This window comes from Haliotis rubra, unplaced genomic scaffold (assembly GCF_003918875.1).
Source record: "Haliotis rubra isolate DU_JTF1 unplaced genomic scaffold, ASM391887v1 Scf574, whole genome shotgun sequence".
Taxonomy (NCBI): domain Eukaryota; kingdom Metazoa; phylum Mollusca; class Gastropoda; order Lepetellida; family Haliotidae; genus Haliotis; species Haliotis rubra.
Window position 1 is genome coordinate 154154 of NW_025767273.1, and position 27255 is coordinate 181408.

Sequence of the window (27255 nt, forward strand, 5' to 3'; positions counted from 1 at the left end):
AGCTAATCTGTATCACCTCACTTCCCCTCACTGGGAGTCACTCAGTCAGAACATTGCCCTCCTCGGCTTCTGACCCATGTCAGCACAACAGTGTTGGACCTCCACTGTATCACTGACAGATAGTCAGCTGATGGCCACCGTATCTGTCAGCTGGGCTCAACACTCTCAAGTAATCGTGGAAATATTCAAGTCCATGTAATGTAAACCAGATTTAGGATGTCAGTGTGTGGAAATCTGATGATGGATATTTATGTGAAATAGATTTTTTCTGTCCTAATGGTATTGACCTGAGTGTGTTGGTGCTCAATGGCTTTCCATTCTACTGCAGGCGGTGGGGTAGCCCTGTGGTTAAACTGTTCACTCTTCAAGCTGAAGACCCGGGTTCGATTCCCCATATGAGTACAATGTTTAAAGCCCCTTTCTAGTGTCCCCAGTCGTGATATTGCTGGAATATTGCTAGTGGCGGTGTAAAATCATACTCACTCACTCACTCCATTCTACTGCAGATAAAGATGATATTCAGATTTGTTCATACAAAGCTGTGACAGTCTGAAGGGTACAAATGATGCTTGAAATGATATGAGAAAAGGTTGGGTTTAATTTTTTGGGGTAAAATATGAAAATAGATTCGGGCATGTCAGATATTTACAATCAGTGATTGTTTTCAGACTTTAAACATTACATTGTTGAAAGATTCCAGAAAGATAATTTCAGTGCTGGTGGATTAGAAAGGTATTTTGCTTCACAGGTTTGGTCAGTAAGTTAGAAGTTGTGTTTGATACACAGGCCTGAGGTGTTTGTTGGAAGGTGTATCTGGTCAGTGGTAGAGGGGCAGACGCCACGGATGTTTGCTTTGAGACTGATGGACAACAAACACAGACTGGGGTGGTAACAGTCTCACTTTCTGTTCAAACAAAACAACTAAATACATACACCTTAGTGATATCCTGGCAACTCACTCAGTCAATATAATTTATCTTACCTCACACAGAAATGTCGTTTTCTCATTGGCTGAGCGCTCTTCTATTATTTTCAATGTACCATCTTACAAGCGAGTAACATTTCAGTGTACCCCGCTGTCAATGGCAACTCATTTGGCACTTCGTGGTAGTAATTCTTTATCTCGAATAACATTGAATCATGTATGATGTACGGAAATTACCGATGTTTTGCGAATGCAAATCGATGGAAGGAAGATAACTCTAAATCTGTTTTTCTTGTCAGCAAAATCTAGCAATGGCTACAAAAAAGATTTGTACCCGTGCTTCAAGCAATTCAAAATTAACATTAAGGTGTTCAGTAAGATAAATACTTTGTTCACTGGTCCCTCGGGGTCCATGGGTTGATGTACCCTCGATGTTTGGGACTCAGGGAACATAAACAAACATCGAGGGTACATCAACCCATGCACCCTCGTGACCAGTGAACAACTTAAAATGTATATGTTATGAATATTTTCATCTTTGCTCACATGACCCTTGACAGTCAAGATAGCTGTTGTAGGTTCAGAATGATCAAATATAAATCTTTCATTTAACTTACCTCTATTTCATAGCCATAATTTCCATTTTGGCTCAATTCACATTATAAAAATTATGGATTTCTGGCAGAGGTCCTGTTTACTGACAGTGATCTAATGAACAATCAGAAGGGAAGTAGTATCAAAACTAACTGAATATTTGTGAACCAAATGACCAGAAGTGTGAATATGAGCAGGGTGGAAAATTAGGACAGAGGGACATTTACTCCGAAATGGACAATTATTTGTTGATGTGTTTCAACTCTGTAGTATTATCGTAGAAGAATTATTGAAGAACGATTGTGGGAATTGGGCTGTTTTCCCTGATGATGCATAGGGTTTGGAAAGTCAAAAGAAATCATGAATCATTTAGGTTATGATGTAGCCAGTTCATTGTGGTCGCCAACCATTCTTCTTTGTTACATACTTTCTTAGACTGTCTCCATTAGGTACGGCTATGGCAGGACAAGATATTTATAATTTTGACAATTACTGGCAAACAAGGATAAATTGAGCACCGACCTGACAATTGACCCATATTAGTATGTATGAGTGCTGCCCACTATTGTTGGCAAAGGGGCCCCAGGTTGTCCACAATCAAGTGTAGTGCGACTTGCTCCACCAATGTGAGAGTCTTATGAGCAAGGTGTGTGCATCTACGTGCGAAATCAATTTCATCGTCATGCAATGCACGTGCACGAGCCTACATCTGCTCTACCTTTCACAAACCAAACGGTTTTGCTCATTTCTGTGCACTCGCCTACTTTTCGTAAACGCGTTCTCTGCGCTGGTCCAACTTATCCTTGTTTGCTAGTAGTTTCAATATCACAGTCAGTCTTTCACTGTTGATCATTTGATCAGAAATTGGCGAGCTCATGGTTAATTGTAGGATGACCTTGTTAATTATTCTGACATGTTAAGTGATTTGACCTGTCCTGTGTGATCGTGAATCTTGTGATAGGCTGAGGATGGGATGTTCTAAGATAAAATGAAATATACTCACAGAAACGAATAAGGGAACACATGAAAGTAAAAGTGTTCCTTTATATATTTCCAGAATTTCACTCACAGTGCAATACATACCTTGTGAAGAAACCTGGAAAAGAATAAAGGAACACTTGTACTTTCATGTGTTCCCTTATTTGTTTCCATGAGTATATGCATGATGAAATGACATTCATTTTTGGCGTTACGTGTTCCAGATCACAGATGACAGTGAGGCTGTCCTCCCCATCGAGCCCCCAGCAGAGCTGGAAGCGTACACGGAGAAGATGTTTACGCACCTCACCAGGCTGATCAAGGAGAGGGACGATGTCTCAGAGGTACTTCTATTGCCGTTCACTTGGAACGTTTATAATGTTTGAGCACAAGGTGAACATGTCTCAGTCGTGCAAGAGTTGTCTCCCTTTAGTGTATTGACAGTGTTGGTTAAAGTCTGGTGTATTAGGCACATGCTCCTTGCTGCAAAATGACAATGGGCCTGTTGAGTCAGGATGGTGACTTGGTTATGTCATTATGTGTCAGAAATATGGGCTTAATATCAACCTCTGGATTGTCTAGTCTAGGCTTAGTTGTTTACAAGGGCCATGGTAGAGCTAAAATAATGGTGACTGCCGCATTGAGCAAAACTTCACTTCACTCACTCACTCACTCACTCACTCCACTCACTTAAACTCACTCACTCATGCTCACTCGCACTCAATCAAACCCACACACTCAATCAAACCCACACACTCACTCACTCACTCTCTATCTCGTGAGATAATGGAAAGAATTGGTACAATCATTTCACTGAATTGTAGACTTTGTTTCCCATTGCTGTTTGTTTCTGGTGGTGTCAAGAAGAGGCCGACCCAATAATTACATGAAGGAAAACATCAATATGGAGCCATCAGAACTAATTGGTATTGATCGGAATGTCTCAGTAATCTTCCATAAAAGATGTGAAGATAATCAATAGTGCATCTGTGTTGATGAAGCTCAGCAAATGATATGCAAACAAAGCAAGATTGAAGCAGAACGGCGACATTAAACAATCAATATTTGTTTCCTGGAGTGTGAAGACCCACAGCCACGCCCTCATCCAAGGACTTTGTAGGTGCAGATCGATGATGAAGCTTATGTGTGTGCTCTCACAAAATGAAGATGTTATCTACCTACAAAGCCAAGCACGGTCTTGCTCCCAATACTTGTCTAACATGTTGTCACCATACTCCAATTCACGCAATCTTCGTTCCAACAGCCAGGATCTTCTCACTGTGCCTTCCTTCAGACTGAAAACTTTCGGACAGCGTTCTTTCACCTATGCAGCCCCTACTCTCTGGAACTCTCTTCCTTATGACCTCAAAACTATTGACAATTTCGACTTGTTCAAGTCCAAACTTAAAACCTACTTCTTCCAGCAGTATCTACCTTAATGTGCTCTTGTATTACTTCTGTACATATGTTCATACTTGACTCTGTAGCGCCTTGAGCATGTCTGTCGAGGTGGATTGGGCGCACATATAAATATGCATTATTATTATTATTATTATTATTACCTGTATTTGAGATCAAGTAACAAATTTGATAAACGACCCGGTCAAGTAGGCAATGGAAGGGACAAAATCAGTTTCATGCTCTGAATCTGAGTAATATGCACAAATATGAACAGTCAAAGACTGATTAAGGAAAGATAATGTATTGATTAGAATCAGGATGTGGGAATCACATATTTTATCAGTGTTGATGAGTCAGTGATGCTGCTGTAAAATCTCAGTCTGATGAACCCATCAGGTGTCAGTCTGTCAGTACCTTGTTATGAGTTGAAGCAGTTGTAAAATATCATCAGCTGTGAGTCTGTGAGTGTGTCACCCTGTTCAAGTGTAAATGATAAATCCAGGTTCCGAATGTACGTGTTTCAGTTTTTCATATGTCATGATTTACTGCTCTTACAAACTTCCTCATTTGTTAAAAATGGAAAAAATTGAATTGGACTATTCTCCTCATGAAAGGTCAGACTTCATTGGGGTGGTGGGGTATCCTAGTGGTTAAAGTATTTTCTCGACAGGCCAAAGGCCCGGGTTCAATTCCCAACATGAGTACACAATGTATGTACGTGCTCATTCCTGGTTTCCCCCGCTGTGATATTGCTGGAATATGGCTAAAAGCGGCATAACACCCAATTCACTCACACACACACACACTCAAACAGGTTGTTTTGTTTGTTTGTTGCTTTGTTTTGGGTTTTGGGTTGTTTTTTTTATCTGTGTGTTTTTTTTTCTTTTTTATCATTGCCCCTAAACTGGGTCTGCCTGGCCTGACTCTGTTGTGGTTGTGTTATATCTGGAATACTGCAACATACAACAGCATAGACCACTCAGTTAGATGTTCGGAGTTAGTCACTGGGAACAGGTCGTTGAGCAGGTCCAGTTGATGGTGGGTGACACAGGGTTCCAGGGGCATGATATATATGAAGGAGGAAGCATGGATGGCAGTTGGTGATTCAGTCTGACGTAATGTCTGCAACTGCACACTTGTCAACTACTGTCTGGTGTTGACGTTGCTGCCATCACCCTTTGATAGACGGTGCACTTTCAGAACTCGGGACTGAGTCACTCAGTACAACAGAACTTGCATTGTCATACATGCCTGTATAAGGTTGAAGCCCTGGTGAGGTGGCTAACATTCATGTTATGAAAATAATTACTGCCCTGCCTTTCATCCTTTTAGTTGGTGTATAGATATTGTTTTAAAACTGAATGATCAGTTTATGTTTATTTGTTCTTGTTTTGGTATCTCTTAATACCTGTGAAGATATAGGTTAGGGCTGGTTTTGAGCAACAATTTTTTTTTGTAATAAACAGCAACAGATGGGGTCGGGAGGTCAGGCTCCCTGACTAGGTTGACGCAAGTCATTGTATCCCAGTTGTGTAGATCGATGCTCATGACGTCAGTCACTAGATCGTCTGGTCCACACTTAAATATTTACAGGCCACTGTCACGTTGCTCAGTGCAATATTAAACACCAAACAAACTGTACAAGGGATTTTTTTAAACAATGGATATTAAAATGTGATTGCTTATACGTATTCTAATTTGAGTGATAGTCAAATTATTATATCGGAAACTATAGTCCTAAATTTAGGGAGTGAGTTGGCTGGACAATAATTTCTGTTCATTACTGAAATTAAGTACTGCACTCAACAAAAGTAGATTTGGTTTTATTCTTCCCATGTGATGTTCAAGTTATTAAGAAAAACAGCATTTTTTTGGCAAATGTTTAAGAAGTAATTAATACATGAATCCACAATGTACAACCATTACTACCTGTCTTCAAGTAACCTATGTGTATTCAAGTACCTTCTTTATTAAGGTACCCCTGGGTATTCAGGTACTCTGTTTTCAAGTATCCTGTATGTATTCAAGTACCTTGTATATTCAGGTAAACCTATACATTCAAGTACTCCATTTGTGTTCAGATATCCTCTGTATTGATGTACCCCCTGTGTATTCAAGTATTCCCTCTGTATTCAAGTATCCTTTGTGTACTTAAGTGCCCCTATGTGTTGCAGCTGATGACGGACCTGTCCCAGGAGCGAGACTTCTACCAGTCCCAGGCTGAGGGTGCTGCAGCTCCTGTAGTCCCCACTGTCACCCCCGAGAAACATCATCTAGCAGTGGAACTCGCTGAGTCCAAGGCCAAGCTACGTCGCACTAGACAGGAACTGTAAGTCTCGTTATAATTTTTGTATGCTTCAAATGGGGACTTCGGGAATTGAGTTTCAAACATCAGGACTGAAACGTGTGTTATATTTGGGATTTACAAAGTGTGAGGCAGCTGACTTTACGTGTTTGCGATTAAGTGCCTGACTCTGAGGGTGTGGGTTCAAATCCCGGATGGGACTCAACTCAACTCAAAAAGTACTAGAATTTGTACTTAACTAAGAAAGTGTAATCCCAAAATATAACATGTGTTACATTTGACCACTTTCTAATTGGCATTGTGTAATCATCAGGACTGAAGTTTTAATTTTGTATTTCTGGGTGCGTGCCATTTGCATGGAAGAAAAATAAGACCTGCCCGTACAACAAACTAAAATATGCAGTACAAATACAGTAGACTTGCTCTGCAAATTTGATTCAAGACATTCCAGATGTAATGTTCGCTAAATTCTGTTTGTGTGGTGGATGTCTGTCAGTTAATGATATACCTATTAACGCAGTCATATTGTCCCATTTACATGGAGGATACAACATGAAAGGAGAATGGGCACCAGTTGAGCATAGTTCTTTTAGTAGAGAAAATTCAGTATGCCCTTGACCTGTTGGGATTCCAGGTAAAAAACAGGTCCCCATTAACCTATTTTTGTTGTAAGAGGTCACTCTCTTGGACCTTGTTCCTTGTGGTCGGCCAAAGGCCAGCAAGATGTGGTGATGTCACATCATTAGTCTGTCTCACAGTCCTAGACATGCTCCAAGGCTGTCCTGAATGCTGAGCCCATGGATGTATTGTAATTCAAGCCTTCAAAGAGGCAAGTCTAGATATGCAGACAGTACAAGGACATCAGTCTTGTTATTTATTATGTTTAAGAAATTATCATTTAAATTATTAATTTTTACCTTAAAGACTTGTCCCAGTCCCTGAACCACATTATTTTTCCTTCTGCCTAGCCCTCCCTGCAATGCTAAAGCCCTAAATGAAGCAAGTCTAGATTTCCTCAGGTTCTGAATCTACCATCTCACTGGGGCTCCTTTTCAATTCAAATGAGATTATTTGTTACTATCAAAATGATATATATTCAGTGACTTAGCCTTAGTCTATCACATCATATACAATCTCTTAACCCATTCAACACCGGAAAACCGGCCAAGACGTCACAGTCCCCAGACACCGTAGGCCGGTAAACCAGCCAGGCAGTAGTCGCATCAAAATGATCTATAATTTTAGGAATATAACTAACATATGATTCTTTTATCAAATCTATCACTTTTCACAATGTCTGAAAAAGCTTATTAAATTTCAAATGTCCATATATTATCGACAGGATTAGAATTATAAACTATTTTCGCAATGTTATTGAAAAAAAAACAATTCTCGGACACATGTTTCGGCAAGGGTCCACAGCAAAGTTGTCAAAGAGCAAAGTAACGATGTTTCGAGAAAATAGTTAAATAAACTGAAGAATAAAATCCACAACAGTACTCATAAAAGTTGTCAAATGTACATTATAACTTACTATTTCCATCTTTTTTGAGCGATCGTGTATTGTAATGCAAGTGACATCTCGGCTTTCGTCGCCTTGAACTTCACGCTCGGACATGATGTTTAATGCTAAAATATATGCATGAAGCATATTTGTCACAGGTCATAACCTAGCACAAAACGTCCACTAAGTTCCATAATATATATATATATAGGTGGTGATTTATTGCGTAACACGTTCAGAATTTACCCAAAACTTTCGTCTGAATCATTAGTTTTCGTTTACGAGAACGGTATCCATTGCTGTAATATGATTGGCTGCCTTAGGTCATGTGTACGATTTTAACCAATCACAATGCTTATATCAGACTGTGGCGAAAAAGCATCATTAGAAACGAATTTTTATCCAATACAATCGCTTCTTACAACTGTGAAAATACTCTTGGCAAGGGTACAGTGATATTGTTGATGTTCAGAGCTTTCGAACGATACCCACCATCAAACGAATCGTCTCACATGTTATTCATACGAAGCTTCGAAAACCGAGGTATTTCCCGCTGTTGTATCATATTACTGAGCGGAAAGTCACTGATATCGGGAAATAGATGACCATTCATATTATTTGAGAAATCTTTTTAAAAATAATTTTCCGATTACGTAAAAATGAAAATATAGAAGAAAAAGGTAAGGGGATATTATGACATGTAACAAATGGAAAAAATTGCTGCATTTTTTGCTCCCTTCGTGGTTTATCTGGACATTATAAATTTTTAAGCTTGCATTTTCATTAAAAATTAAATTATTTACATTGTAGTTGGATTATTTGAATAATATGATCAAAAATAAATTCATATTTATAAACAGTAGGATTAGACCTTTCAAATGATGTATGATATGTAGTAGCAATAATGTTTTACAAGCTGATATTTTCCTTGATAAACATAGGCTCCATCTATGACCTCAGAGTCTCTGGGAACTCGGTGTCATGGCAGTAAAAGGCTTTTGTTGACTGGTGTTGAAAGAGTTAAGCAAACTACAATACATGTTTCTTGTTTCAGTTTTAGATAAACATCTTATGAAATTGAAAAACTAACCTAATATATGAAAAATATTTCCATTTGCAATTTAATTGCCTCTTTGTAATGTTTATATGGTGCCACATACAGACATCAAAGCCCTGTAGTTTTTAAAGTTTTCTCTAATTATCCAAAGCAATTTTAAATCACTTTGCAAGTCTTTCATAACTCAGACTGCTCTCATTTCAAGATAAGTGTGTTTGTTAACAAACAAGAAGAAAGTCAGTCATGTGCAAATTAAAAATGGTGTGATGGTTAGTGATCGCTGGGCCTGAGTGTGGATTAGATTGTCAAACTAACTTGGCTGACGCATGTCATCATACCCATTTGTGTGCAGACCTGTGAAGATCCACGTTAGAATTGATCTTCAGTAACCCATGCTTGTCTTTAGAGTCGACTAACGGGATCGGTGGTCAGGCTCGCTGACTTGTTTGACACGTCATCAGTTCCCAATTGCACAGATCGATGCTCATGGTGTTGATCACTGGATTGTCTGGTCCAGACTCGATTATTTACAGACAGTCGCCATATAGCTCGAATGCTCCCGAGTGTGGCATAAAATCTTAACTGACTCACTCACTCAATTGTGTGGATCAATGCTCATTCAGTCCATCACAAAGAATTAACGTTTGGGGACTGGGGTAGCCAGGGTCCCCATCCACAAAGCGTTCATAACGTTATGACCTGTCGTGCTCAAACTCTAAACTCAGTCAGTCAGTAGGCGTTTACTTGAATGTCGTAGCACAACAAACGCTTTGTGGATCGGGACCCTGGCATTTACTACCACCATATGTTGAAGTGTCTCATTACACAACAAACATACAGTATACCCTTGTACCTACTGAGTGGACCTGTTGAACCTGCCACGTTACCTGACATTATGAACTGCCTGTCTTTTGTTGTTACCATGTCCATCAGCTGTCTTCTCAGATGACCGACCTTGTTGCCCTGTCAGACACCATGTTGCTATGATTGTCCGTCATGTTCGGCCCATTTGTCTGGGATGACAGTCTATAGTGACTTTGTCTTTGTACTTAACCTGGAGGGAAATAGTGTCATGGTAGTGTTCGTTTAGCCCACGTTTCTGTCATCATTGTTGAAGTCGAGGATTAAGATTGTCTGCTGATTGCTTAATTAGTTTACAATTAATTGTGTCGCACTGATTTAGGACATTTTCTTACAGGAGAGTCTTCTGATCATTTCTTAATTTGAAAACATCTGCTGGATGTTTTAGACATAGACAATTTCTGGGATATGAACCAGCCAATCCTTCGTAATGTTTGTGTGGATCCCACAGGGAAGTAGTTCCACAAATACATGCTTGGTATAATGGTGGTATTGGGTTGCCAATAACTCTGCTCAACATGTACCATAAGTATCATCACATCAGTAGACGTAGACTGACATGCAGTCCCAGAAAGACACAGCCTCTGTATAAATATTGCTGACTGTGCTATATTTACAATTCACAAAATTCATTTCATGGTTCAGTTTCATGGTTCAGTTTTATTAACCCTCACATAAGGGAATCATTTGTACATCCAGGCTGATTTTGAGCTATTATCCCTCTGTTTGTTTTCAAATAGCCATTTGGCATATGATCAATTATATATGTGCTCTTTTCACTATTTTGAGTATCCCATGAAACAGCCATATGTCATATGCCACTGTTTTAGTATCATGAAACAAATTGGCGGACATGGTGTAAGACAATTGAATCAGTGATGATGATGATGACAACGATGATGATGATGATAGTGACGATGACAATGATGATATTTTGTAAGGTATTTTCTTCGGTATGTGTTGAGCTTCAGGACTCACCTGCACATACTATTTCTCTAGTGTGAGTGTCATCATTCATCTCAACTGAAGCAAATCAGTAACAACGCCTTTAAAATCACAAAGCGTGGCCCAAAGTGAAGGCTTACCTTCCAACACTTGATTACAGTTATAAAGCCACATTAAGAATGACAGGAATGCAGAGATCCTGAACTGCTGTACAGGCTCCTTCTAGAGTCAGGCCTGTACTGAAATATCACTGTGTGTCTGACGCAAACTATAGCAACATGGATGTGAACGGGCTTCACAAGAGATGCCCAGCTCTGTGCTAGTTCCACAATGTCTGGTATATACTAATAGATGTCTCTCGATATCTATTGGAACAGTGATCAGCTATTTTTTACTTCTTTATGTCAGGAAGTAAAATATCCCTGATCAGCTATTTTTTACTTCTATATTAAAATATCCGTCAGGTTTTAACAGAGATAGTGTGATGTTTAGTTCTGTGTATGTTGGAAAGCCTATTAATAGACAGTTTGGTGTATCATTGAATAGTAGTTCTTGAGTAGTATACTTGAATTTCTGGATTGGAAAAACATTAACAATAATTTGCTCCTGTTTGGGGAAATGGTATTTGAAAAAAAGTTCTGTTGTTGAAATAAGAATATACCCTGTTTTAAGGGGAACCAGAAATTATACCCCAGTCCAACTTTACTAACAATCCCCTTTTGCCTGTTGCTCAAAGGGATCTTAACACTATGACTGTTGTCGGATGTATGATTGTGTTAGTACTGAGGTCATTTTGTGTAATGGCTGGTCAGTTATTATTGGTTTGGTATGTCCGGGACAGTGGGGTAGCCTAATGGTTAAACTGTTCACTTGTCATGCCGAAAACCCGGGTTTGATTCCTCACATGGGTAAAATGATGTCCCCTGCCGTTGTATTGCTGGCATATTGCTGAAAGTGGCGTAAAACCATACTCACTCACTTACTCACTCACTCACTCACTCACTCACTCACTCACTCACTCACTCACTCACTCACTCACTCACTCACTCACTCACTCACTCACTCACTCACTCTCTCACTCTGTCCAGCAACATGGTTGTTTGTGATGAGCAAAGATGATTTAAAACCAGATGCCCCTGTCATGCCTCTATCTCTATGAGACTGCGTAGTTGAAAAGCTGAGATAGAGGAAGTATGCTTGGCATGCTCAAGGTATGCTTGACCAAGTGTCCAGTCTGGAGCGAGCACACTCCCCTACACCCACTACAAACATAGAGCAAGCCCCTCTCTGACATACTAATACAGCTTACCCTCCAGCGACCCCCTTCCTGAACCCCCTTATACAAAGTAAACACAGGCGTGAGCCCCTATAATTGATTCAACATCCTTGACCATGGGCCATGGGTTATCAGGTGAAGACAGGCAGATGTCTTCATTTGTTGGTATAGCTAGCAACATGGCTGGCAGTTAAAGTTTACTGGGATTTGAGCAAAGGATTTTTTATCAAGTCTGTGCATTTAGCCATGACTAACAGACAACATCTAGTTGCAGAAATAAACATATTTTAAAATTAAACAACCATCTTGATAAAATATGATGAAAATGAGCCAAGAGACTTTCTTCATTTTAAGCCTTAAACTGCAATAATCTAGACCTGCCAAATAATCTAGACTTGCATGGGCTGTATTTGACATATTTGTATCAAGGTCTGTATGGCAGTTTAGCCACTGTAGGCTGAATATCTAGTATAATTCTGTATGGAATAGTAAGCTTAACTAATATAATCCACATAACATTAAGTTGGATGAAACTGATGCTAAGAGTCATGCCAAGGTTAGCTGAAGTTTTGGGCACAGACTATCGGGATACATTGAAACACTCAACTACAGTGAATGTAGAAAGATAGTTGCAGAGAATTTCCTGGTGTAATAACAATAATATGTTGGTCAGGTTCATGATGTGAAGGTTTGACTGTGGGATTAGGAACAAAATCCTCTCAAAATCGCATTGTTTTCATGTATGTTGAGGAAAGAAAATTTCGTATTGCACAAACACAAGCTACTGACACAGAGAAGCTAACAGAACATAAGTAATATGAAAGAAATGAGTCCTGTTTTTATAGAAACATTTGAGATATGGTTGGAAATTACAGATGCTGAGCTTGTGCTAGTGTGCAGTATTTGTTTACGTGTTATTTGAACTTAAGAATGAAAGTATGGGTTATTTTCACATTCAGTACATACAGATAAAAATAGGAGAGAGAGCAGCGAAATATTCAGGCTCTTCAGAACCTCCTTGATTTCTTGTTATGCATTGTGTAAATATTTCTACAGCAATTGAATATTCTTAATTCTGTTTTGCTAGGTTGTTTATGGTATTGTTAGAACTGTTTATCCTGGGACTGCCCCGAGCATCTGTCTGAGACTGATACTGATGCTCCTGTTGTGGACACATACAAATGATAGTGTAGAGTGAGGTCCCAGACTCCACAGGGCCGTTTGTTTCAGGGGAGGTGTCACCCCTCTCAGCTGACCATCATGAATGGCCTCAATTAGCTGCCTCCCAGGTGGTCAAGTACCACAGGTCTTTGTCCATCTGGTCAGCCTGATTCAGACTATTCTGCTAGATCACAGTGCAGCAGGGAGAGGGTTAAGGTGGACATCTGTGCTCTAACTGACGAGGGAGATTCAAACACAGTCTGTAGCTATGGCAGCAAATTCTGGGGAAGGGAGGACAGAAACAGCTTTGGATTTGTTGGAAAACTAACTTGGTACCAAGATAGAAATTAAGTTGTCATTGTTGATATGATATGATGAAGTCTCATTCATGGATGGTTGTTATGTATGCGGGTTGGATGCAGTTATATGATGTAGTTTACTGGATCATGAGAGTGTTTTACAGGTAAATGAACTTTGTTTTTTGTTGCTTTTGCTGCTGCCAGTATCTTGGATCTGTTGATATCAGTGACACTCCTTGTAGATATACATATGAAGATGACCCTAACATGCGTTAATAGATATAATATATATAGCGCTTTGTTATCCTAAGTTATCTGTTCATCATTCACTTCACAGCTGCCAAAACAAATAACATAATATTAGGCCAGACCAATTTTATTTCTTGTTTAATGGATCCACCAGTTGTATTTTTTCAAGAATGAGAAAAAAAAATTAAAATTAATTTTCCCAGCTCAAAAAATAAAATTTTGATATTTTTATTGGCCAAAAATGTAAATGTGCAAGAAAATGTTTTAGATTGTTTTTTGCCCCATATACACTTCATAAATTCCCGAAAGTAAAATACTTTTTGTATTTCTAAGGAATATTACTTTGACTGGTGATATTTATTTATTTTTTTGTTTTTTTTTATTTTTTCCTCCTGCTTTTACGTATTCTGAGGTCAAAAATCCATAAAACAAGAAATATAATTGGTCTGGCCTTATTTGATTAAAAAATAATATTACATGGAAATATGGTTACTGATGCTGGCATTGTGTGTATTTGCTGATTGAAATTTGACTTGGAAGAGTAGATTTTCTCCGTGTTGCTATGACTGTGTTTTCCTATTTGGATTCTGGTGTCCCCCGCCGTGATATAGCTGGAATATTGCTAAAAGCGGCCTAAAACTAAACTCAGTCAGTCAGTCCTATTTGGAACGTCAGTGATTCATGACTACAGAAATGGTGTTTAGAAACAGAAAGTGGAGAGTGGTCTTGTCTGAAATAATAAGTTTCACTGTGTACTATGTTTCCAAGAAGCAGGTCCAGGATCAACTGATCCTAGTTTTGTCACATCAAACTTTGCTTGATGGACTGGTCTGGTAGGCATCTACAACCTTCATCCCATATTAACCTAATGTAATATAAGTAAACTGAGGAACTGTTCAAAGCAGTGTCCGATGTCTGTCCATGTGTCATTACCTTCTGTTTTTCAAGGTAACCAGGGGCATTGGGTAGCCTAGTGGTTAAAGCGTTAGCTCGTCATGCCGAAAACCCATGTTCGATTCACCACATGGGTACAATGTGTGAAGCCCATTTCTGGTGTCCACCGCCGTGATATTGCCAGAATATTGCTAAAAGCAGTGTAATACCAAAATCACTCACTCACTCAAGGTGACCACATTGGGTGCGATATTGAACATGGATTCTGACAGATAGATCAGGAAATCAGGTTCCGGCTTGGTTGGAGGCATCTCATTGTTCCCAGACAGCATGGATCATTGCTGACAATATCCATCACTTGATTGTCTTGTCCACATATAGGCCACTGTGATATATAGAGAATACTACACTTGGTCTCATACATACATTAACTTAATTATATCGTAAACGCAAAAACGTCAGGAAGTTTCACAGTATATAATTCGTATGTAATGAGACCGAGTGTGGTATTTTATTTATTACCCATGTCTTACATGCATTAAATTGACAAAATTGCGTATTTTTGTTATGTTTTTGGTTTCAAACCGAAACCGGTTCCATAAAGAGGTTGCAGAAGAGTTTTGTACTGTAGTACAATATTTGCATGACGTCACACTGTAATGATGTCACTGCCTTGGTAACCGACGTCACGATGCATGTCAGTTGTCATCGCCTCGTACAGCCTCCTACAGTAAACTACTCCGTAGCACCTCGTTTCTTGGTTTCCAGTTGCTTCATTCGGCTAACATCACTGGTGGAAACATTGCGTTTATGTTTTGTCTCAGTTCAACTCACAATTAAACAGCGACACGGCAACCTTTCGCAATGTTTACATTCCCACAATGCATTTAAGTTGTAGAATGAATGAATTCACGTGTTTGTTATGAATGAAAAAATAGTTACATCAGAATGTGACCTAATTGAGAGGTCATCGGGTTATCCAATCAAATCGTTAGAATCTGAGGTCAAGTCACAGGTCAACGCGATACGACACTTGTGTGACGTACGATATTAGTATGCAACTACCCATACGTTGACCTTGTGGGTAATAAAACCAGGATATTGCTGAGTGTGGCATTAAACAGCTGACTGACAAAACCATATTTAGCTTTGTCTGACAATCTGTTTCTGTTCCAGGGAAGAGAAACAAGAACAGTTGTCTGACATCAAGGATGAGCTGGAGGACACGAAAGGATCAATGGCCAAACTCCGGAATGAGGTGAGACTCAGTTTCATCATTTTATCATAAAAAGGTTACTTCATTGGGCTCTGTATTGGCAAAAACATTGCATATCAATATATGCCAATTTATCATCCAAAACTGTGTTCCACAGTAGATATCGCTTGTGTGAGATATCGTTTTGACAGTAGATTTTGTACAATGCCCTGACAATGCTATGACGTCATGAACTTGTTGACGTCACAATGTTATGACATCGCTACACTGCAAATCTAATGGCAGTACTTTGTTCAGAGATGTACATTTTTCATTGAAAACTAATGAAGAGTGATTTTTTATGATAAATAGAATCTCACCCTCGTGTCTTCTGATATCAAATATATCAACACTCATTGATAAAAGTAAAAATATCCTCAGCAAGCCTCGGATATTTGTTACTTTATCAACTAGTGGTGATATATTTGATATCAAAAGACACTCGGGTGAGATTTTCTATATATCACAATACAGATACCTGTATTGCAATGACATGTATTGTGATATAATTGGGAGCTGATTGACACTGAGTGTACATGCTGATCTTATTTACTCAGCATGGTTAATCACTTGCTATTGCATGGTTGTCGATACAGGCAGAACATGACATAAGAGAAAATCGCTTCTGATTTTCTGAGAGTTTGTCCATCAATTTTGAATTGAAATTTCATTTGTAAATTGATATCTCAGATTTCATGTTAAACTTTAAGATGTAGTGTTTTTATCCAGGAACATAGAAAAACATTTTTCATCATTTGAAAAGCATATGTTCGTATGGTGTAGTCTGGTGTAGAAACATTGATTATACATTTATTGTGACTTGATCTGATGAAGTGTTAAAAATATTAAACTGAGTTTACAAGTACTTGTCATGAAACTAAGGTAATTTGGACGAAGGAAAATTGTGACAAAACTTGATCTGATGGACTCAGGTTATTCATTTCTTTTTTTAAAAAAAAATTACATTGTTGTGTGACAACCCCTTCTTGTTCAGTCCCTGATAACGTGTCAGCCACTCTCATCTAATTACATGCACTATAGAATTTCTCCAGCCCATTGGATTACATCTGACAGGCTTGTAAGGACAATAACCTGATATTTGGGATTACATGTTTTCCTGTTTAACTAGATCCTCAGATTTGAGTTTACAGTTTGAACAGGTTACAAACTACATGAGAAGATGAGAATTAAACCAAGCCTCAGGTTAAACATAAAGCTGAGGTTTCATTACAGATCACTATCTGGGTTTCATATAGACGATGTGGTGAACTTGAGACATACATGTCATTCTATGCTAGAAAAAAAAACTTGCGTAGTGGGTAGCATTCCTTTCCGTGGCTATTTTAGTCTTACTTGACTGACTGCTAGTGTTACGAGTAAAACCCACTTTTTGAGATTCCTTAAGCCGACCCTAGTATGTACATTGTGCGATGATAGGATCCGCCTCATCTCTGACAAATAAGTGTGTTTTGAGTGAGGCTGTGTTCCGCCCGAGTGACCTCACCGTATATGTGCGGGCTGCAAGCGTGTCGACTTGAGGCTGGTTAAGGAGACCTATGAGTTTGTTTATCTGATGGATAATAGTGGAATGGAATCATTCAGATTTACGGTGGGAAGTCCATTGACGATGACTTCACCGTGACAGGATGTGTTTTGTGTGAGAGTGTTATTTTGTTGTGGTTATTTCAGAACCTTGATCTGACCCAAGACGCGCGGGCAACTCGGGCTCTGAGAGACGAGCTGGATATCATTAAGGAGAAGGTCAGTATGAAGTTAATGGACATGGTCCAGTTTCCCATCATATTGTCACTCTGTCCATCAGCTGAGTGATGGTTGGCAGGTGATGATGGACTGTCATCAGAAATAATATGTGTTATGGGTTGATGGTAAGCAGGTGTCCACTTGGTGGCAGGTTACTTGAGAGTGACTTGTAAACACAGTCACATAGTGTTGACAGAAGAAGAAGGCTGAAGTTGTCTGATGCTTTCACTAAAACACAGGTTGACCAGTGGATGCAGTATCGATACTTTCACTAAAACACAGGTTGACCACTGGATACAGTATCGATACTTTCACTAAAACACAGGTTGACCAGTGGACACATGGCTTCGGTAAGGACTGATATGCAACAGTTTCTGGTCTTAAAATAGTTTATGTCAAAATTCAGGTGTGTACAGGTGTGCTTAGAATTAATGGTATGTGTTGGCTGTGATCAATTTTAAACCTTCTAGGAAAGATTTTGAAAAGCATCAAATTATTATTTTGATGATTATGATATTTGTTGCATTTTCTATATTCACTATTATTTATGATTTATTCACTATGTCACAGTCCCATCAGATATATTTTGGGTTTGAAAAATCAGTTACACAGTAGTTGGAGAGTTTGGAATTTGACAAAGTTTATCAGTTGTCGCTGATGTCTGGTGCGGCTGCCAGTGTGTTATCGACAGTGTTATCTGTTAGCTGTTACAACAGTTGCCCACACCAAGGTATACTGGCCTCCTTTCCAGCAAGTGTATCTGTAGCTGAAGTATTAGGCCTGTAAATAGAAATCTAGAGTTTCTGTCCGCAATGACGTGTAATTGTGTCCACTTTCATGAAGATATCACCTAGTACATAGCAGTGAGTTATTACCTGCAGTTTTACCACTTGTCAATATGTTTTACTGAGCCAATGGATGGGTCCCTCTAACAAGCTGTGTGGACTAACAGTGATAATAGGAAATTATTATTGTTTCATTTTATCATTTTTAAAACCCTTTATTTAAATAATGTGTCATGATGGCTTCAGCTCAAAGCCAATTTAAAAAATTCTATTCCTGTCATATAAGGAATGGTCAGTAATATGATAATTCATCATAATATCACTTCCAGATACATGTGCAGGTTGTATTTCTAAACGAGCCCATCCCACCACCAGCTTACATGGTATGGGACAAGTATGTTCCTGGGTATAAGGTAAAGCAAATGCCTTTCCTTACTGTAGACTGCTTGCCACATTCTACTTGTGATCCAATATTACGGTACCTATCCCTCATGAAGATCCTGGTTTGAAGTGGCCAGCAGCCTATGCATGCTTATCATAAAAAGCAACTGACAGGATGGGGTGGTCAAGGCTTGCTGATTAGGTCAAAGCATAAAATTGTAGCGAAATGCACAAATTGCTCATGATGTCAATCAGTGGATTATCTGGTCCAAATTCAGTATTTAAAGACCACCATCATACAGCTGGAATATTACTGAGTGTTTATTTAGATCCAAACTACTGTTAATTATATAATGTAGTGTTACAATTTCCAGTTAGCAATTCTCAGGTTCAAATTTTGTTATAAGAGCTTAACATGAATGACCATGAGGCAACTGCAGTATGTGCTCATGCTATCGACCAGTGGTTTGGTCCAGACTATTTATGTCATGGAGCTGTAGTATTGTCAGCTGATTGTACTGAAGTTACAGTTACATTGACTGTCTTATAATATAGGTTATTGTCAGAAATTCATCAAATTTGAGGAGGCAGGAGACATATTTCAAGTTTCTATTTTTCAAAATTGACTTAAAGTATGCTCCTTGGGGGTATTGTGAGCAACTGTTGACCATCAGGAGGAAGTAGTGTGTAGGTTGAGACAGGAATTAATACTTGGCCTGGTGTGTCAGTTGGGAAGAAGGAAAAGGTTATGAGAATCACCAGAACTGTTTTTACATCCTGCTGAAAGTCAGTCATAGTTTGATCCCTGAAGTGATATCATGCAATCTTGGCAGACTCTTTCAGATAGAATTAAGATTATAAAGATTGATTTCCTTGTTCGAATTGACATTTTATTTGATCAGTATTGTTGTTTACAATGCATTGGCTGTAGTGTATGTAGGAAAAGGCTTGTAACATGGTTGTAACATGTAACAGTGAGTACAGACTGTAGTGGGTTATATGCAGGATAAGGGTTATGTTAACATGTGCTTTGAGACCATGCTGGTTCTATAGCTATGTGTAGCCTGTCTCAGTACAGCCTGCATTATAGTCTGTTTGCAGCAAAAACGTACCGATGAATTTCACTTTAAAAAAAAAAAGTAAATCAAATAAAGTGAAATTAAGAGTGCGAATCCTCATAATTTTACCTTGCCAACTGAACATTTAAATCTCAGAATTTTATTCAACATAGGATAAAAGTTGTTTAACAAACGATCATAGTTTCAAGTCGCTATTATTGGTTTGTATTACAAGGGGGAATGCACATTAAATGAAACACTGAGAACAAGTGGGTTTGGTCTGAGTTAACGCTCATCTCATACTTCACGTGCATTTGTTTCACTGTTCCAACTACTGCGTTTACCCCTTTGTAATACAAACCGATAATAGCGATTTGAAACTGTGATCGGTTGTTAAACAACTTTTATCCTAAGATGAATAAAACCGATATTTAAATGTTCAATTGGCAAGGTAAAATTATGAGGATTCGCAATCTTAATTTCACTGTATTTGATTTACTTTTTTGTTTAAAGTGAAATTCATCGGTACGTTTTCACTGCAAACAGACTATAAGTGGAAATGTCTGAAGACACACCATGTTAACTATAGCAGAGTGGTGTGTTGATAAGACTCTGCAGAGCTTGTGGCAGTACAGGTTGTATGTGATGATGTTTCATGATTCACCACAGTGGCTGTAGTTGTGTGGAGGAGAAAGCTTTGTAGCATGTCTCACTAATTTCCAGCTGTAGAAAGAGGAGATGTGTCAAGATACGCCACACAGGCGCAAGTGGAGACATGGCATTAAGATGTTAAACAGAGCAGGGCTTTGCTTGTGTGGAGTGAGGTCTTAGTCATGGACAGAGACATTTGGCCTACTGTAATGTGTTCATGCTTTTTCAACTCTTGTGGTAATGATTTGTAGCAGCATTTATTGAAGTCAACTTCTTGGATTTTTTAACTTGTATAGTAAGTTTGCATATGCTGACTCTTCAGGACTGTCGCCATGGTGTAGTGGTTAGAGCATCCGCCCAGAGAGCGGAAGGTCGCGGGTTCGATCCCCAACCGCGTCATACCAAAAGACGTTAAAATATGGTAACTTGTTGGTCCCTGCCTGGCGCTCGGCATTTAATGGGTACAACAATAACTGGTCGGCTCGGAGTCAGTATAATGTGTCTGAGTGGGGTATTCATGCTTCACTGCGGCATGGTATCTCAGTGGGCTAGCACTATAAAACCAGCTTAAGTCTGGGCTAGTGCAAGCAGCTGCACATACACATACACACGAATGCACGTCGTCATATGAGCGAAATATTCTCAAGCATGACGTTAAACCCAATTTCACTTCACCTCACCTGACTCTTCAGTAGTTGACACATTGGGTGAAAGGATTTCTTAGGGACCAGTCATGCATTATGGTAATGGTGGCAAGGAATCCGAGGTGACATAACATGACTAAAAAATAATTCACATATTTGGGGAGGGTCCTGTTGAAGTTGACATTGCATAATGAAATATTAGTGCTTATGCATTTTGTCCTTTCAGTGAAGGTCATGAATAGAATGTAAGAGGACATTGGGAGAGTCATCAAACGATATGACAAGCACTACTGGAGGGTTACTGTTAAAGCATAGAGAACTTCTCACCCACCAATCCCTGTAATGAATAATGTGTCACTTGTTACAAGCCCAATGTTAGGCCAGACCAATTTTATTTCTTGTTTTACAGATTTTTGTCCTCAGAAAAGTTAAAGGCAGGAGGGGAAAAATACATAAATAAACTCACCAGTCAAAGTAATATTCCTTCTAAAGACACAAAGTATGTTATTTTGGCAATTTATGAAGTGTATATGGGGTTAACAAAAAAAAATCTAAAAACAAAATTTCATGTATGTTTCCATTTTTGGCCAATAAAGACATAAGCGGGGAAAAATTAATATATATATTTTATTTTGAGCAGGGAAAATAAAATTGGTCTGGCCTAAAGTAGAAAATTTAAGTGCCTGTATGCTAGTACCCAACCACATGGACCTCGTGTCTTCACATTATATTTGAACACCCTATAGGAGTAGTGGCAGCAGCAGCATGTAGATGGTCCCAGTAGGCTGACAGGGACTCAGTTTGAAATGCAGTTAACCATGCATGAAATAGTGTAATGTGAATTACAGCCAGATTCTCTCAAGCATTGATTGGCTGTTTTATAGTACACACACTGATGCTGTTACCACATTCACCTGCTCCAGAGTCCCGGTGAGTCTCTGGAGATTATAGGCTGGATTTTGTGCCTTATAACCTATTTGTCATAACAGGTAACATAAACTGACCTGGGCCCCGTTTCACAAAGCTCTCGTAGGCCTAAGATCTTGTAACACCTACGATATATCTTACGATACCACGCTAAGGGCGTTTCACGAAAGTATCTTAGTACTCTTGTTGTTACGAGAAAACTTACGGTTTTGCTTTTGACTTATGAGAATAAAGCTCATTTACGAGAGCAAATACTTACCGTAACTTTTATTGTAAATTTAGGGTATCGTAAGCCTACGAGAGTTTCGTGAAACGCCCATAAAATCGTAAGATTGTGCTACGAGAAAAGTTACAAGATCTTAGGCTTACAAGAGCTTTGTGAAACGGGGCCCAGGTTGTCACACTCGGTGACCAGCTCAATATGTTGTTCATGATATCAACCACTGTTTTGTGTGGTTGACTGGTTTGGTTGATGAAATAATGGTGACTGCGATGTTAAACACCTTTCTTCAACTCGCCTGCTCGAGAAAACAACAAGCTGCCATGGTGCTGTTGATGTAAAACAATACTGTTAATCACCTTTGGACTGTTTCCTTGGCATTAGGTAGCCAAATGGTTAAGAGGGTTGGGTTAAACAAATCAAAGATTCAGGTCCTCAGGTCCTCAGAGGTATCGAATGGATCACATGGTCAGACAGAGTGACTTGGTTGAAAGCAATTTTCAGAAATATGTTTTGATAATTGTGGAGATTCACACATGTTTGTTCCGAAAAGTTGATCAGAGAAGAAATCTTCAGACTTTCATTGCAATACCTCAAAGTTGTGTTTTAGTTCTCATGAGCGTTCTTTCCCTCCACAGGCGAGCAAGGTTGACACGTACGAGAAGGAGATCAGCAAGTACAAGGAGCGACTGAATGAGCTGGAGTTCTACCGGGCTCGCATGGAGGTGAGCTACAGGCCCTACATACAACAACAGTAACAAACATTGTCCCATTTAAAAAACACAGAAATAATTTTTAAGACCTGTCTTGAATTTGGAAAGATTTATTGTAGTGTTTGTTGTATAATGTGAGCTGTGTGTTTGAAGATGTTGGTGTTACCAATACATCCATACACTACCATTTGGATTGTGTACAGCACAATGTTCAGGGACTCAATTTAATGAATGTATAGGGTCACCCATTAAAAGTCTGGAATTACTGGCCTACTGTACATTAGGGAAATAGACTTAGTCAAGCTTACTGGTAAATGGGCATAAATGTTACCTGATGTATTTTAGCATTTTGTTGTGTAATTAGATCTCACAATTTAGAAACAAATATATGCATTTTTGATGTGAGAAGGCAGTTTTTAATCCTTATATTCAGAGCATGTTTCAGTATAGAAAGAAAAGTATTGTCGCTGTAAATTTTACTTCTTTTTTCCCAAATACAGACATGTTTCCCTTAAGCATGCCATAACGCTGTGATTGTGCCCATCAACTCCACTAAAGTAGGATTGGGCCTGTTAAACTTAGGGCTTTCATCCCACTTTAAAAGATACATCAGAGATATAACTGGTTACTGTTTAAAGCAGCATTAGAACAAACTCACTCTTGCTACTCTCTCATACTTGGTTTAACTGAATCACAGCACGCACTCTCACTACACTTACAACACACACACACACACTCACTCACTCACTCACTCACTCACTCACTCACTCACTCACTCACTCACTCACTCACTCACTCACTCACTCAATGTGTGTGCCTCCTTGCAGGAGCTGAGGGAAGAGAACAACATCCTAGAAGAGACGAAGACCGTTCTGGAGGACCAGCTGGCAAGCAGCCACAAGAGAGTTGAGACTGTTCGCGAACTTGAGAATGAACTGCTCAAATTCCGCGAGCTCACCCAGGAAATGACTGCTGTAAGTATCGGCTGCTTGATGGCTACTGATGAGCTGAAACTTTGACAGAAACAAACAGTCATGACTTGAGACATGCAACAGAGGTTGAGGGATAGGATGTATGTCTTGACGTAGGTTCATTGCTAATGAGATGTGACTTTTTTATGTTGTCTGTAATGTTGGGATAATCTTAGTGAACAGTTTGAGAGGATTGTGGATGTTCAAGTTACCAAAGACTATATGTTTGACTGACTTCAAGCTTAAAGAGGTAGAGTAGATATAGATTGTTGTGTGCTCTGTTTTCTACAAATGATGCAAGGTTTAGTGTTATCAGAGACAGGGTTGGTGTTAACCCAGCTATATGGGCTCTCATTGCTCGTGCTGTCTGATGTAACATAGGGCCAAATGGGAGATGTAGGTTGTCTTGAATAAAACACCGACTATAGAGTCAGAGGTACCCTAGACTGTATTGTACACATTGCTTCTGTAGGAGAGAGATGGTGACCGGGAGAAGATCCAGCAACTAACTGAAGACATCTTACGACTGGAAATGGACAAGAAGAACTCAATGAACGAGAGCGCCAACCTGGAACAGGAACTTCAGGATGCCAGGCACAGGCCAGGAGGTGAGGACTGCTGTAGTGTTTATTCCTTCATGTCATGTTCATTCCTAGGTTAGCACATGTAGGGTTACGTCGGCGCCATGTTTCTATATCAGAACGAGGCTCTCTATGATGGGACCCATGAAGATCTGGGGTAGAATAGGTCTTCAGCAACCCATGCTTGCCACAAAAGGTGACTATGCTTGTAAGAGGCAACAAACGGGATCGGGTGGTCAGGCTCACTGACTTGGTTAACACATGTCATCAGTTCTCAATTGCGCAGATCGATGTTCATGCTGTTGATCACTGGATTGTCTGGTCCAGACTCAATTATTTACAGACTGCCGCCATATAGCTGGAATATTGCTGAGTGCGGCGTAAAACTTAACTCACTCACTCACTCTCTATGATAGTCATGTGACCATGTACAGAAAAGCTATAAATAGCATGCATTACACTCATTACACTGCTGTGGTACCATCTGGTTCATAGACCTGCCAGCAACACTAACTCATGAAGGTTGATGTGAGGAAACCTAATGTTAATTATGTGGACTAGTCACAACGTGACCTTGACAGTTGTAGTATTTTGTTGTGACCAAAGTACTGGTGCAGTGTATTACATTAATGTTCTCTGTTTCAGTTGTAAGTGGCTCCCTGTCTGACCAGCTGAGTGAAACGTCAAATGCTCGGATCCTACGACTGCAGCTGGAGAACCAACAGCTGCACGAGAAGCTCCAGGAAGCATCAGAGAATGCACTGATCCAGAACACAGCCATCAACCTGGAGAATGAGAAGGAGATCCAGAGACTCTCCAAGAAGCTGGAGAAGCTCCAGGAAAGCAATTCCTTGGCTTCCCAGGAGTGTCTGGACATGGAGGAGCAGAAGGACGAGCTTTGTCGGGAGAAGGAAAAGTTGATCGTCACCCTTGAGATGGTGAAAGAGAACAGTGATCGGCAGGTGCGCGAACTGGAGGCTGAGAACGAGCATCTCGCCCAAACCATTGATGTTCTCCGGGAACGTAATGAGAAGTCAAATGATGCTCGGACTAAAGATTTGGAAAGGGAAAATCGAAGACTCCACGAAACAGTGACAACTAAGAATGCTATGCTTTCAAAACTTGAGTTTGAAACAAAACAATTAAACAGGTCGTGTCAAAAGTTGAAGGAAAATGTTGATAAGGTGCCAGAACTTGAGGATGAAAATAATAAACTGGAAAAAGAGAATTCTGAAATGCATAAACAGATTACCACGCTAGAATTAACCTGTGATAAACTTAGTACTGTGGAACAAGAGCTTTCTGATTTAGATGTGGAGAACAGGAAGTTGTCCAAAACTGTGGAAACTTTGCAGAATTCTCTCAGGAAGAAGGAACAGTTGGAGGAACAGAACATCAACTTGACAGTGGAAAATCAGAAACTACAGAGAACGTTAGACTCTTTACGTGATTCCTCAGAGAAAAATTTCCAGTTAGAAAATGATAAGGATGTGTTAAATAGAGAAATACAACAGCTGAAGAAATCTTTGGAATCTCAGAAGCAGCATAAAGCAAAACAAGAACAGATGGAATTTGAACTGTTAGACATAGACAATGAAAATCAAAGACTTCAGAAATCTCTAGATATCACCACGAGGAGGATGGAGCAGTTAGAAAATGATAACAGCGATCTAGAAAATGAAAATGAAAAGCTTGCTAAGACATTAGAATCAATGAAAGTATCAATCAAAAGGTTAGAAGAGAAAGAGAAAGAAGCATTGGAGACCGAAACCGAATTGAGCGAACTGCAAAAAGAGAAGGTTGCTCTGGAAAAAGAGAATAAGAAAATTAGGCAGTCGCTTGATGTACGAGAATCGTCTTATGAGGAGGTGACGGCACGAACGCGGCTCTGGAGCAGCAACACAAGTCTCTGAAGAAGTCCATGGAGAAACTGAAGGAGACCTGCGCCCGTGTCCGGGACCTGGAGAAGGAGAACAAGGATCTCCTGCAGGAAGTCCATCTGGATAAGAAGACCATCCCTGCTCTCAGAGAGGTAAGTAGAACATTGTCGTGTGGTGGTAGAACGCAATGGCTCACCCGTAGGTATTTCTGGTAAAAATATTGGGCCCCCTTAAAAATCTTTGCTTGTCATAAAGGGCGACTAAATGGATCGGGTGGTCAGGCTCACTGACATGGTCATTGTATCCCAGTTGCATGTGGGGTGGTAGGGTAGCCTAGTGGTTAAAGCATTCGCTCGTCACGCCGAAAACCCGGGTTCGATTCCCCACATGGGTACATTGTGTGGAACCCATTTCTGGTGTCCCCCGCCGTGATATTGCTGGAATATTGGTAAAAGTGGCATAAAACCAAACTCACCCAGTTGCATGTTTTGGTGTTCATAATATCAGTCATTGGATTGTTGATTATTTTGAAACCACCATCTTATATTCAATGTATTGCTGAGGGCTGTGTTACAATGTCAATGAAAAGTACAACAAATCTTTTGCAAATCATAGGTATCTGTATATAAGTGTAACAATAGTCTCGTGCGCTTTTATGCTGGACCCAAAACTAATTCTAGTAACAACTAAGAGTTATTTTACAGACAGTTATATTTTGTCCGTTTTAGTTTTCTGACTTGATACTTCTGTGTGCTTCAGGACCTGGTGAATGAAAAGATTAAGTCCACCACTCTGTGCAATGAGTTGGAGACCTTGAAACATGAGCTGGAGCGTGTAGGCATCAACAAGGAGAAGCTGGTCATGGCTGAACAGATGCAGGACGATAGGTAAGACGGGAACTTTGTGGACCCAAATTCCAGTAACTCCAGTATCACTACAGACCCAACAGAATCCTTGACACAGGTTTAATGTTGACACA

The 27255-nt window shown here is 39.6% G+C and overlaps 1 protein-coding gene across 1 annotated transcript in view; it reads left to right on the plus strand.

The window, feature by feature from the left end:
• LOC124254527 (girdin-like) overlaps positions 1-27255 on the plus strand; it is a 97862-nt gene that overhangs the window by 55626 nt on the left and 14981 nt on the right. Inside the window, 10 exon segments of the mRNA XM_046688342.1 lie at positions 2722-2841; positions 6073-6227; positions 15626-15707; positions 17394-17465; positions 22770-22856; positions 23672-23818; positions 24288-24423; positions 25042-26274; positions 26277-26428; positions 27036-27163. Of these exon segments, the coding sequence (XP_046544298.1) occupies positions 2722-2841; positions 6073-6227; positions 15626-15707; positions 17394-17465; positions 22770-22856; positions 23672-23818; positions 24288-24423; positions 25042-26274; positions 26277-26428; positions 27036-27163 (2312 nt within the window).